The sequence below is a fragment of the Anser anser genome, assembly GCF_964211835.1.
Source record: "Anser anser genome assembly, chromosome: 1".
NCBI lineage: Eukaryota > Metazoa > Chordata > Aves > Anseriformes > Anatidae > Anser > Anser anser.
This window is the reverse complement of record NC_139720.1, coordinates 201,753,160-201,765,665: the sequence shown is the minus strand read 5'-3', so window position 1 is coordinate 201,765,665 and position 12,506 is coordinate 201,753,160. Positions and strand designations below refer to the sequence as shown.

Genomic DNA, 12,506 nt, shown 5'->3' with positions numbered 1-12,506 from the left:
GCAGTGATATCCCTGCTTGCATGTTATACCAGACATTTCATGACATTTTCTACTAAATCTCATTCATCTAGATTCATCCTCCTCAGAGATCGTATGATAAACCTTTGTGCCACAAGATACTTTAATCTCTTTTCTATGCTATTTGTTCAGTTTTATTTTTCTAAATGCCACTTTAACCTTTTTATATTCAGTTCTTTGAGTCTTGAACTACTGTAATCTTCTCTATGGTTGCATAATATCCCCTTCAATTAAGAGACTGAGTTGTTATCCATTTGTCATGTAATTGGCTTGTTAGCCTCTGATCTAGTTTCATTGCCTTAGGTGTACATACATGTATTTGACTAACTCCCATAATCTAGGGATGCTTTTTCCTAGTTTGGTGGTAGTAATATACATGCACCACATGCTCCAATGTTGACACTGAGAATCAAGGTAATAAACACCAGCACCTGAGTTTCTGAACATTTGAACATCTGCACTGCCTACTGGAATGGCCTGATTTTCAGAAAGAAAGACTGGAAGGCCCTTTATAATTATTTTATGCTTTTTTTTTTTTTAATAACTGTCTTTGACAAATTGCAGCAAATTGCCCTTTATTAATTATCATTTAAATGCATTGTATTTCATTTCTAATTTTCTTGCAATGTTTATGTTTTAGGAAATACAGGAAACACATTCAAGATCGAACCAGTTTTAGGGATCATTACATTACTGAAGGAGCCAGACTTAACCACAATGGGACAGTTTGTTCTGTCAGTTAAAGTGGCCGACCAAGGTTCTCCACCACTTTCTGCAACAGCAATTGTACGGATATCTGTGACAATGGCAGATAACTCCCACCCTAAGTTCACTCTCAAAGAATACCAAGCTGAGATTAATGAAAACGTGGATATTGGTACTTCTGTGATCTCTCTTTCTGCAATCAGTCAGTCCACATTAGTTTATGAGGTTAAAGATGGGAATGTGGATGGAGTCTTCACTATAAACCCATATTCTGGAGTCATCACCAGTCAAAAAACCCTTGATTATGAACGTGCTTCCTCTTATCAGCTCATTGTACAGGCAACAAATATGGCAGGGATGGCATCAAATGCCACTGTGAACATTCAGGTTGTTGATGAAAATGATAACCCACCAGTTTTTCTCTTCTCTCAGTACTCAGGCAGCATAAGCGAAGCTGCTCCTGTAAATAGCATAGTCCGGAGTGCAAATAACAGCCCCCTTGTGATACGTGCCACTGATGCTGACAGCAACCAGAACGCTTTGCTTGTCTACCAGATCGTTGAATCTACTGCAAAAAAGTATTTCACAGTAGATTCCAGCACAGGTGCAATTAGAACCATTGCAAATTTAGATCATGAAACAATAGCCCACTTCCACTTCCATGTGCATGTTAGAGACAGTGGAAATCCTCAGCTTACAGCAGAGAGCCCTGTTGAAGTAACCATTGAGGTAACTGATGTCAATGACAACCCACCAGTCTTCAGCCAGGCAGTATTTGAGACCGTCCTGCTTCTGCCCACATATGTTGGTGTTGAGGTTCTCAAAGTCAGGGCTACAGACCCAGATTCAGAGATCCCTCCTGAACTCACATATAGTCTAATCGAAGGCAATCTGGACCATTTTTTGATTGATTCAAACACAGGAGTACTCACCATTAAAAACAATAGCCTCTCCAAAGACCATTATATGCTAATAGTAAGAGTATCTGATGGGAAATTTTATAGCACTGCTATGGTGACAATAATGGTAAAAGAAGCCATGGATAGCGGGCTTCATTTCACACAAAATTTTTATTCCACGTCTATCTCAGAAAACACCACCAATATCACAAAGATCGCTGTGGTAAATGCTGTTGGAAACCGTCTTAATGAGCCCTTGAAATATAGCATATTAAACCCAGGAAACAAATTTAAAATCAAACCCACATCAGGAGTCATTCAGACGACTGGCATACCCTTTGACCGAGAGGAACAAGAGCTGTATGAGTTGGTGGTGGAAGCAAGCCGTGAACTAGATCACCTTCGTGTCGCTCGAGTGGTGGTGAGGGTTTACATTGAAGACATAAATGATAATGCACCAGTGTTTGTAGGGCTTCCATACTACGCTGCTGTGCAAGTTGATGCTGAGCCTGGTACCCTGATATATCGAGTGACAGCTATTGATAAAGATAAGGATGAAAATGGTGATGTGTCATATCTTCTGAAGGAAGATTACGGACATTTTGAAATTGATAGGGGAACTGGTAGTGTCACCCTGAAAGAAGCCTTCAATTCTGACTTATCTAATATAGAGTATTTGGTTGTCATTCTTGCAAAAGATGGTGGCAACCCATCACTGTCTGCTTCAGTAGAGCTCCCCATTACTATTGTTAACAAAGCAATGCCTGTATTTGACAAGCCCTTCTATACAGCCTCCGTGAATGAAGATGTAGAAATTCACACACCAATTTTAAGCATAAATGCAACAAGTCCAGAAGGCCAGGGTATCATTTATATCATTGTCGATGGAGATCCTTACAATCAGTTTAATATTGACTTCGATACCGGAGTTCTGAGTGTCATCAGCCCACTGGACTATGAAATAAATTCCCTTTTCAAGTTGATGGTGCGAGCTAGTGATGCCCTCACTGGTGCTCGAGCTGAGGTCACTGTGGACTTGATTGTTAATGATGTGAATGATAACCCTCCAGTTTTTGATCAGTCAGCTTATAATGCTACTTTGTCTGAAGCATCTTTGATTGGGACTCCTGTGTTGCAGGTTGTTGCCACTGATGCTGACTCTGACAATAACAAAATTGTGCAGTATCAGATAGTCCAGGACACCTTTAACAGCACAGATTATTTCCATATAGACAGCACAAGTGGCCTAATTCTGACAGCACGTATGTTGGATCATGAACTCATACAGCAGTGCAGCTTGAAAGTCAGAGCAACTGATAATGGGTTCCCACCACTTAGCAGTGAGGTGCTTGTTAGTATCTCAATAACAGATATGAATGACAACCCTCCAATTTTCAACCAGCTAATATATGAATCGTATGTGAGTGAACTGGCACCTCGGGGTCATTTTGTGACTTGCGTCCAAGCCTCAGATGCTGACAGCTCTGATTTTGACAGACTGGAGTATAGCATCCTATCAGGAAACGATCGGACCAGTTTCATTATGGATAGCAAGAGCGGTGTAATCACCCTTTCCAACCATCGGAAGCAGCGAATGGAGCCCATGTACAGCCTAAATGTCTCTGTCTCAGATGGGTTGTTCACCAGCACAGCTCAGGTGCATATACAGATCCTTGGGGCCAACCTCTATAGCCCTGTGTTTTCACAGAGTGTTTATGTTGCAGAGGTTAGAGAAAATGCAGCACCTGGAACTAAGGTGCTTCATGTGAAGGCCACAGATGGGGATTCAGGTGTGTATGGCCAGATAAGCTACTCCATAATAAATGACTTTGCCAAGGACCGATTTTTGATTGATAGCAATGGCCAGATTCTGACAACTGAGCGACTAGACCGGGAGAACCTGCTGGAAAGTGACATCGGTATATTTCTGAGAGCACTTGATGGAGGTGGCAGGACTACATTCTGCACTGTGAGAGTGATAGTAGTGGATGAGAATGACAATGCTCCCCAATTCATGACAGTTGAATACAGAGCAAGCATCAAAGCAGATGTTGGGAAAGGTTACTTGGTGACTCAAGTGCAAGCAGTAGATCCAGATGATGGAGCCAATTCCAGAATTACCTATTCTCTTTATAGTGAGGCCTCGGTTTCAGTAGCTGATCTGCTTGAAATAGATCCAGACAATGGATGGATGGTCACCAAGGGTAGCTTTAACCAACTGAAAAACACAGTTCTGTCATTCTTCGTCAAAGCAGTTGATGGTGGCATTCCTGTAAAGCATTCTCTCATTCCTGTCTACATCCATGTTTTACCTTCAGAAACCATTTTACCTTCCTTTTCTCAACCCCAGTATTCTTTCACCATAGCAGAAGACACCCTCATAGGCAGTACTATTGACATTGTGCATGTTGCGCCTAATCAGGGTGCTTTGTACAGCACAGTTAATGGTGAGCTGACAGAAAATAACAAAGATGGTGTATTCATCATAGAACAAGACACGGGACTCTTAAAACTGGATAAGAGACTTGACCACGAGACAAATTCTGCTTTTCATTTCAAAGTTGCAGCCACCATTCAATTGGACAAAGTGGACATTGTGTTGACAGTGGATGTGGAGGTGAAGGTGTTGGATATAAATGACAACAAGCCCATATTTGAAACAGCGAGCTATGACGCTATAATAATGGAAGGGATGCCCGTAGGAACAAAACTTATGCAAGTTAAAGCAGTTGATGCAGACTCAAGTGCAAATGGACAGGTCACCTATACACTTGCATTGGAATCAGAGCTGGAGAAGATCACAGAAGCTTTCACCATTGATAGCAACAGTGGCTGGATTAGCACACTGAAGGATCTGGACCATGAAAAGGATCCTGCCTTCACTTTTGCAGTGGTGGCCTCAGATCTGGGGGAAACCTTATCCTTGTCATCAACCACCTTGGTCTCAGTCACTGTGACAGACATAAACGATAACGCACCTGTCTTTGAGCATGAGGTCTACAGAGGATCGGTGAAGGAGAGCGATGCTCCAGGGGAAGTTGTGGCTGTTCTTAGCACCTGGGATGAAGACACATCTGATGTCAACCGGCAGGTTAGCTACCATATTACAGGTAAGAAACGACAAGCATGCTTTCTTCCCAAAAACAGCTTTACTGAAGAACTGTGCATGTGTCCAGTTTTAAGGAGAAAAATTAGGAGTGTTTCAGCTAAGTTACCACTGTGACTCAGACAAATGCATCTCCCTTCAACTCTTTTTTCCTTTAGTTTGGAGAGACTTTTGGAGCAACTAGAAAAGTTGAGAAGAAGGGAAGGGAAAGTGTGTTTGTGTTTGTGTCAGTCTGTGTCTGTCCAGGTGATTCTCTCTCTAACTTTCCAGAATAATTCTTCATGATTTGCTGCGGTGCAATGTAGCATGACCCATCAACCCATCATAATTAATACGACAGCTTGGAAAACATCATGACAATGTTTCAGCCAAGGGAAGAAGAACATTTCATTCATAAGGAGAAAGTCTTCACACTTCCAAGCATTAAAAATTTTGGAATAGCCTTTTTCTTTTTGAGAGAGGAGAGTGCATGTAGGAACCATTTCAAAATAACACTATTTAAGAAAATTGCACAATGGAGCAACCTTGGAGGAAGATGGGGATGCCATTTCTTATCAGCCCAGATTTCTGGCTAGGGAAATTGTAATCCACTCTGAAGAGCCGTTTAGCTGCTATGCATTGTTATATACAGCAAGAGGCTATTTCAATTATATTACTAACATATTTTTCAAAGTGTGGTAACATTGCTCTTTCCTTCTTTTCTCCTAGATTCAGGCTGTATTTTATGTGAGTGTACTATGAGTGATGGGGTGCTGCAGTTTTTTTTCTGCCTACAGCTTGTGTTGTCCAATAGATTTTTTTAGGGAATAACTTTGTCACTCCCTCCAAACTTCACAGTCCAAGAGCTAATACTAATTACACAGTAATAAACAGATTCTTGGGCAGGTCCACATATATCTCACTGGATAGGATTAGAATTACACAAGACTGCACACAAGTAGATGCATTGGGCAAAAATGAAAAGTCTGACAACTCACAGGATAACAGTTTGTTTATTTTGCACTGGAGTACAAGACTTCTACTTCTGTGTTGGCTATTAAATTGGAAATGTTCGTGGGATGGTTTGTAGAGACAAGTGGGATGTTCCAGTTATCTACAGAGTGCCTGTGTTATGCATCTGAAGTAGCATCATTTTCAAATCAGTCAGAAATTCATACTGTTTACATAAAAGCCTAGATTCAGTATGAAGGTTTGCAAAAGCTAGTATGTTTGCAGTGTGACGTGTTGTAGGCTATTAGAACTAGAGGCAAAAATTAGTCTTGTGAGTAAAGCACAGGATTTGGAGGCTGTAAACTAGGTGCATTATCTGATAGTGCCTCAGTTTCCACATATCTAAAACTATATAAGTAGTGCTTCATCTTAGTGATTTTGTAATATTTGAAGTGATTTGTAATATTGAGTATTTGAGATGCCAGTATAGAAGTTGCTATAGGAAATGCAAACCCTTCAGGTTTGTAACAAAAATATTTTAGCATACCCTGTTAATCAGACAAAGATACTGTTTTTTCTTTGCCCTGAAGACTTTGTCATCTCTTATAATGAATTATGCTTTTAATTATGTACTGATCTGTTTTCTTCACATTCCTGTGCTGTTAATTTAGCAAAAACTGGACTTTTGAATAATTGTCATATATGACTCAAAAACTATAGGTCATTCTGTACTTTAATTTGTACCACAGTTCAAAATATATCAGATATTTTGCTGTTTTGTTTTTGTTTTTGTTTTGTTTTGTTTTTAGTTTCTGAAAACATTAGATGACAAAGCCCCAAACTTTCTTTAATGCCTACTGTGCAATTACTAAAGCATATGAGCTCAGAAACTCCACTGTCTGAGTATAACCTTTGAACCTGGGAGATGCACATGGAGAAACTAGGTTCTTCTGATTCAGATATTAAAACATATTAAAGTGTAGTTTAAGTAATGAAATAGTCTATTCACACTTCACCCCAAATTAAGCTTGGGAACTGCATTTGAATATTTCTTGGATCAGATTAGCCAGGTGATTATTCAAATGTTGTATCTTTTTGGAGGCATTTTGAGCTGTAGAAACCTCCCTGAATACAATAAACAAATTCTGAGGAAAAACAGGACACTGACAAAAAGGGAAAAGAAGACAAATTACGAGAATGACATTTGGATCCATCAAAACCAGCTTCGTGCAAGTACACTTCATGAAAAGTAGCACACAGAAAGGAGATGGAAAAAAAACATCTTTTAGGAGATGAAAGGAAGAAACATTCTGGGCCAGATGTGATCACTTAAGAGCCCTTTGCACTTTTTTAAGAAATGCAAACACTTATTGCAGCCTTCTGATCACCTTTGAAAAGGGGAAGATGCATTCTGGTGGGTAAATATATATTCTGTTTTGAACTCCTTCCCTTTAGGAGAGGTTTCCATGATTACTGGCAAGTAGTTGCCATTTTCAAACTCCATTTTTCAAACTGCCATTTTAATCTGCATTTGATAGTGGGAAAAAATTTTGCACTTGTCATTTGTTATTTGGAGTTTGATAACAAGTGGAGATGTTCACAAAGGAAAAGCGTGATATAAAAATCTTAGTAGAAAATCATTAGAAAGTTTAGGTAACACAAGTGCACTTAGGAAGCACAGTAGTTTCCTTCTGAAGGCTCGTTGGAGCTCATTGCCTATATAACTTGAGGTAGTTTGACAAACAACAGGGCTATGTCAATGTTTAGCTAGGATGTTTAGCCAGCCTAAAGACAGCTAGATATTACTGAGGTTTAACAGTGGAAAACAAGGAAAAGCCATCAGAAAAATGTCAGTTGCTAGGACGTTGGTATCGTAAAGTGTTTTGAGTTAATTAGGCTTCGACAGGCACGTAAATGTAAGAACAGACAATAGTGTTAAATGTGGTTCAACTGAATACAAGAAGATGGACAGTGTTTTGGGAGAAGAAACTAGTATTGTAAGCAGTGTCCTTTTGGTTTTTTTGCTGGGCTAATTGTCCAATGTGAGCAAACTGACTGTTTGTTTGTTTGCTTCTATTTTATATTTGAAATCTGGAGTTCTGGAGAAATGTTTGCTTAGATGTTTGGGGAGGACTTGTACTGTAGGCTGAAGAACAGCGTGCATATTCTACAATAGTAAAGCTAAGAGGATTGGGTTTATTATTTTGGCAGCTCAGTAAACATGCAACATCTTAAAGTGGGGGGGGGGGGGGGGGGGATAAACCTATTGATTTTAAGTTAAACAAATGCCCAGAGTTCTAATTAGGAATTGAATGTATCTAAATAGATGCATAAATGTAAGAGAGAATCTAAATAAATAAGTCAGTAAATATTCAGTTCTCCCTCCCCGGTCAGCATTGCAGTGAAAACTGATACTGCTGGCTTCTAGCTTTCAGTTCCCTTTTAGCTGTTATAATTCCCTCTGTGTGTGCTTTAGTAATGATGTGTGTCAGGATTCGTTTATTTTGGATCACTGTGTCTCTGCATTTCATTTGTATCTACCTGTTTTCTTTCTTTTCTTAAACTTGAGCTTGATTTGGCTTTGTACTATTTGCTGACTAGGGAGGGAGGGAGAGCATTATTTAAACTTCAAGTAACAAAAGATAAAAGATAATGCTGATTCTTTTACCCTCAAAGCCATTCTAAAAAGTTACTGGAGTGTTTTTTGTAGCTAGCACTTCACTGTTGTGACATTCAAAGTAGAACATAAGAAAACTGCCAACAGATTTTAAAGAATCCATTAATACATGTAGTCAGGAGGCTTCCGTTTAGAAAAGCTACATTATTCAGAGTGAAAAACTAATTAATTAGAACGCCCCTAGGATACTGAATCTGCTTACATATATTAGTGAAAAAGTTAATTAATCACTGCAGAATGAGATCTGCATCGAGACATATGTAGAAGTACTAGAAAATGGTTCCCTGGGCCACAGTGTGGATTTTTTATTTTTTTTTTGCATTTCCTTTTTTAAGAATATTGTCTTGGCATTATCTTACCGTTTATATCTCATTATTTCTGTTACATTGTATAGTACAACTTCCTCCTCTGTCTTCCAAAAACAAAGTATATAGCCAGTCCTGAGAAGCAAAAGAGAAGAAAGGTAGCACTCATGAAAAATGCATGCAAATAAACTGTTTCACATGTTTGCTGCTTATTGCACAGGTTTTTTGGCCGTTGAAATCGATCCTTTTCTAGTGAAGTGGGGAGAGAAAGGGATTCCAGGGACCGTTTTTTAATATATACTCCCAAAATTCCTGTGTGATTCAAAAGCTATTCCATCAACAACAAAGCAACAGTGATTTTAAAATTGCTCCAAGCTAGTGTTACTGCCAGCCATAAAAGCCACCAGCTGATTTTAATTAGATTTTACCTTTCCTCTTTACTTAGCAATGGGATATCCATACCTTGAATGCAATGCTTCATAGTAGATCAGAACAGTTAATCATTTCTTTTTACAAAAGAACTAATATGCAGGAAAGCACTGATTGATATCATGAAGCTAAATAAGAGTATTTAAGACCATTTTTATTAATGGTTTACAACATTAAGCTCACTGTGATAAGATTACAGCCTTTTCTAAAAGAGAGTTAAGCTTTTTTATGCTGATGTTGAGCTGAATAGAGAGAATTTAATGTTAATCAGCAGGGGTCTACCTTCTTTGACAATCACATTAAGACTCAAGTCAGTGGACAGCTTCACATTGCCTTGGGTTGTATTCAGACTGGCCTGCAGTGCACATCAACATACTAAGTAACCCTCTTTAGGAGAAGTCAGTTTATATCACACAATAGGTTAAACAAGGTTTGTCTGAGTCCTGTGATGGTTACTCCAAACTGTTGTAGAAAGTGGGAAAATTGAGATCAGCTTGGTTTTGTGACCTAAAAAGTTGATTTTCTATCAACAGCAAATATCTGTGATATATCTGTTTTGTGCTCTGTATGACTACAGGGCCTTTTATAATTATAATGCATATCTGACTAATTTTTGGGAAATCTTCTTCATTACAACGTTGTTTTCTGACACAATTACACTTAGCTCTAATGGTGATGCTTAACGAGAAAGATTTCCTCAGCTCATCTCAACTAACTTAGCTTTCATATCAAACAGAAACCAGTCTATCTTGTCTTGTCGTTGGTAGCTAATGAAAAAGGCATAGATTACAGCCCGTGACCTCTTTTCTGCTTTTTGATGTACGAAGAAGGCATGAAATGTGCATTACACTTTTTTGCTTCATTTTAAGCACAGTTTTGAGCTCAGATCTTCTCTGCCTTATTTTTGCTAAGAAGGTCCCTGGGAACTGACAGAATTGTGCCACCAGAAGCAACAGCAGTGACACCCAATCTCCTGACAGCAGAGGCAGCTCAAATACATTCAGCCCTTAAAATACATTTTTTCTCTGTTGGATTTGTGTTTTTTTTTTTTTAAACACTTATTTACTCAAACATCGAACTAGAGAGGAAGGTTTAAGAACCTGGTCTTTCCATTAAGCTCGGACTGATCCCCTGACACATGTCAGGACCCTGAATAAGTTGTGAGCAAAACCAAACTTGGCGTGTTTGACATTCTTGATCCTGACACAAGAAAGAATAAGCTTTCCCTTAATATTTTTATACCACTTCTATACATGAGAAACATGAATAGCAGTTCTCAGATTGCATTTCTGCACAGGAGAAAGCTTAATATGGTGGGAAAAGAGTTAGTACCAGGTTAGCTGGAATTAAAGTTTACCCAGTGGAGCAGTGTGATGTTTTTTTCTTTGTCCTTACTCAGTTCCTATAGCACACGGGTTTGCTATAACTATTTTGTGCTCCATCCTAAATTGTTAAATGTGCAGATACCTTTTTTACAGACCAAACATGTTGGATACTGGACACAGAAGACTGGGTGGTTGGCTTAAAAGATCTTCTGTCTGGTCTGACAAGGGGGTTGAAAACAGGCTCAAAGAAAGGTGCTTGATGGTGGTTTCTTTGTGGAGCTGGCAGAGGACTGTACTCTTTCAAATGAAAGTGTAAATAACTGTCAGAAACATTAAAGAGCTATCCCTGGTTTGATTCCTTGTACCTTCTGCATGTGAAATGTCCTTCCTTCCTTCCTGAGGATGATGTGGACCAAATCTTTCCCTCTCCAGTCTGCTTTTTCCCCCATGCAGTTTAATGATGTGGAAGAGCAACGTTAGGAGGTTCACTGTTGGTGTTACAGCATGATAAAAAGCTGTTCTGCTTCGACTCCTGCACTCTTTGCTGGCTTTCCCCAGCTCTCACCCTCTGATACATTTGACCTAATTGTAGTGCTTATCTTCCAACTGCTCCTCAAATGACCTCTTGTTAGGACTATTTAATACTAATGTGTCTTCTTGTGTCGTGTAAACTTTTTTTAAAACTAGAATTTTAATGAGCAGAAGAAAGGCACAGCTGTATGATAAAGCTTTCATTAGAGGATTCCTTAATAGAACCTACTTCCAGTCCTTGATTGCATAATCAACAGCTAATGAAATTGTCTTGGTAACAAGAGCTGCGGTGTATTACATCCTCTCCCGAGACTAAGTGGAAAGACAATTGTACCAGCCTGAGAGGACTATTGATTGTTCACAGTTTGAATTTGATTGCCCTTAAGGGGAACTAAACAAGAGATCATCTTCAGCTCTGCTAAATGGATTTTGTTTCCGCTGAAAGTTATTGGTTCACTTTCATACAAGCCGTTTGGGGGGCAATAAACACAGGGAACGTAATCTCATTACAGATTTCCTGAATCTGCAAGTTTGAAAGCACCTGTCACTGGGAAACAAATGACAATTGCATATTCCTGGTCCTCTAAGATGAGTCTGTATTTGTGCTTAAATCAGGTGGGAGCCCTGGAGGGATGCCCTAACCTGTTGTGTGTTGCTTGTCTCATTGCAGGAGGAAATCCCAAAGGGAAGTTCGCTCTGGGACTGGTTCAGAACGAATGGAAGGTTTATGTAAAAAGGCCACTAGATCGGGAGGAACAAGATGTTTATTACCTGAACATCACCGCCACGGATGGCCTCTTTGTAACCCAAGCTGCTGTGGAAGTGACGGTCACTGACGTTAATGATAACAACCCAGTCTGTGAGCGGGTGAGTTAGCAACACCCTCTGCAATCTGCTGTGGTGCTGGAAGTGATGGTTTCCCAGTGGATACCACTGCTGTGTTTACAGGATATGCCCATTTTCATCCTGAAGGTCTTAAGCGAAGGATCTAGAGTAACCTGGAGGGAAGCAGGATTCAACAGTCTTGTGAAACCAAGGTGAAAGGATAATGGCCTAGCAAAGGCAGTGGAGGAGTCTCCTCCATCTTCTGCACTGTGGTCTTATCTGGCTTTCTAAAATAAAAAGGGTTGTGAGGTGGCACTGCTATAGGACAGCCACTGCCCCCCTACAGGAAAAAAAAAAAAAAAAAAAAGCTTTTCCTTCACAATCAGTGTGGAAATGTCTTTACTCTAATCTAACTCCACCCTTCCCGAATGTGTCAGGTGGCTAGCAGCCAGAGACACAGTGGAAAAGGTAGAAGAATATAGCTTACTCTCAAGCTGTCAGGCATGCATGCAGTATGCAGTATAGCCTGACCACAGCTTTCACAGCATCAGCTGTCTCTTATTCTATGGAGAGGCAATGTGGGAAACCAGTATCACTGTAACAGGAAGGTGTACGTGAAACAAAAGGCACTATGAAAACTAGATTTCCTTAACAGTACAGCTTACAGAATCTTATTTATATATATCCATATGTATACACATATGTAATTCCCATCATTACATTATCACCGATGGACCATTGTCATTGCAAGCATCA

At 39.6% G+C, this 12,506-nt stretch overlaps 1 protein-coding gene across 22 annotated transcripts in view; it reads left to right on the top strand.

Moving 5' to 3' along the window:
• The window catches only part of FAT3 (FAT atypical cadherin 3), a 419,605-nt gene that overhangs the window by 333,861 nt on the left and 73,238 nt on the right, over positions 1 to 12,506 (top strand). For all 22 annotated transcript variants that reach the window (XM_083840085.1, XM_083840082.1, XM_083840081.1 and 19 more), the window contains 2 exons: positions 659 to 4,732; positions 11,596 to 11,792. In XM_083840085.1, the coding sequence (XP_083696211.1) occupies positions 659 to 4,732; positions 11,596 to 11,792 (4,271 nt within the window). The remainder of the gene's footprint in view (positions 1 to 658; positions 4,733 to 11,595; positions 11,793 to 12,506) is intronic.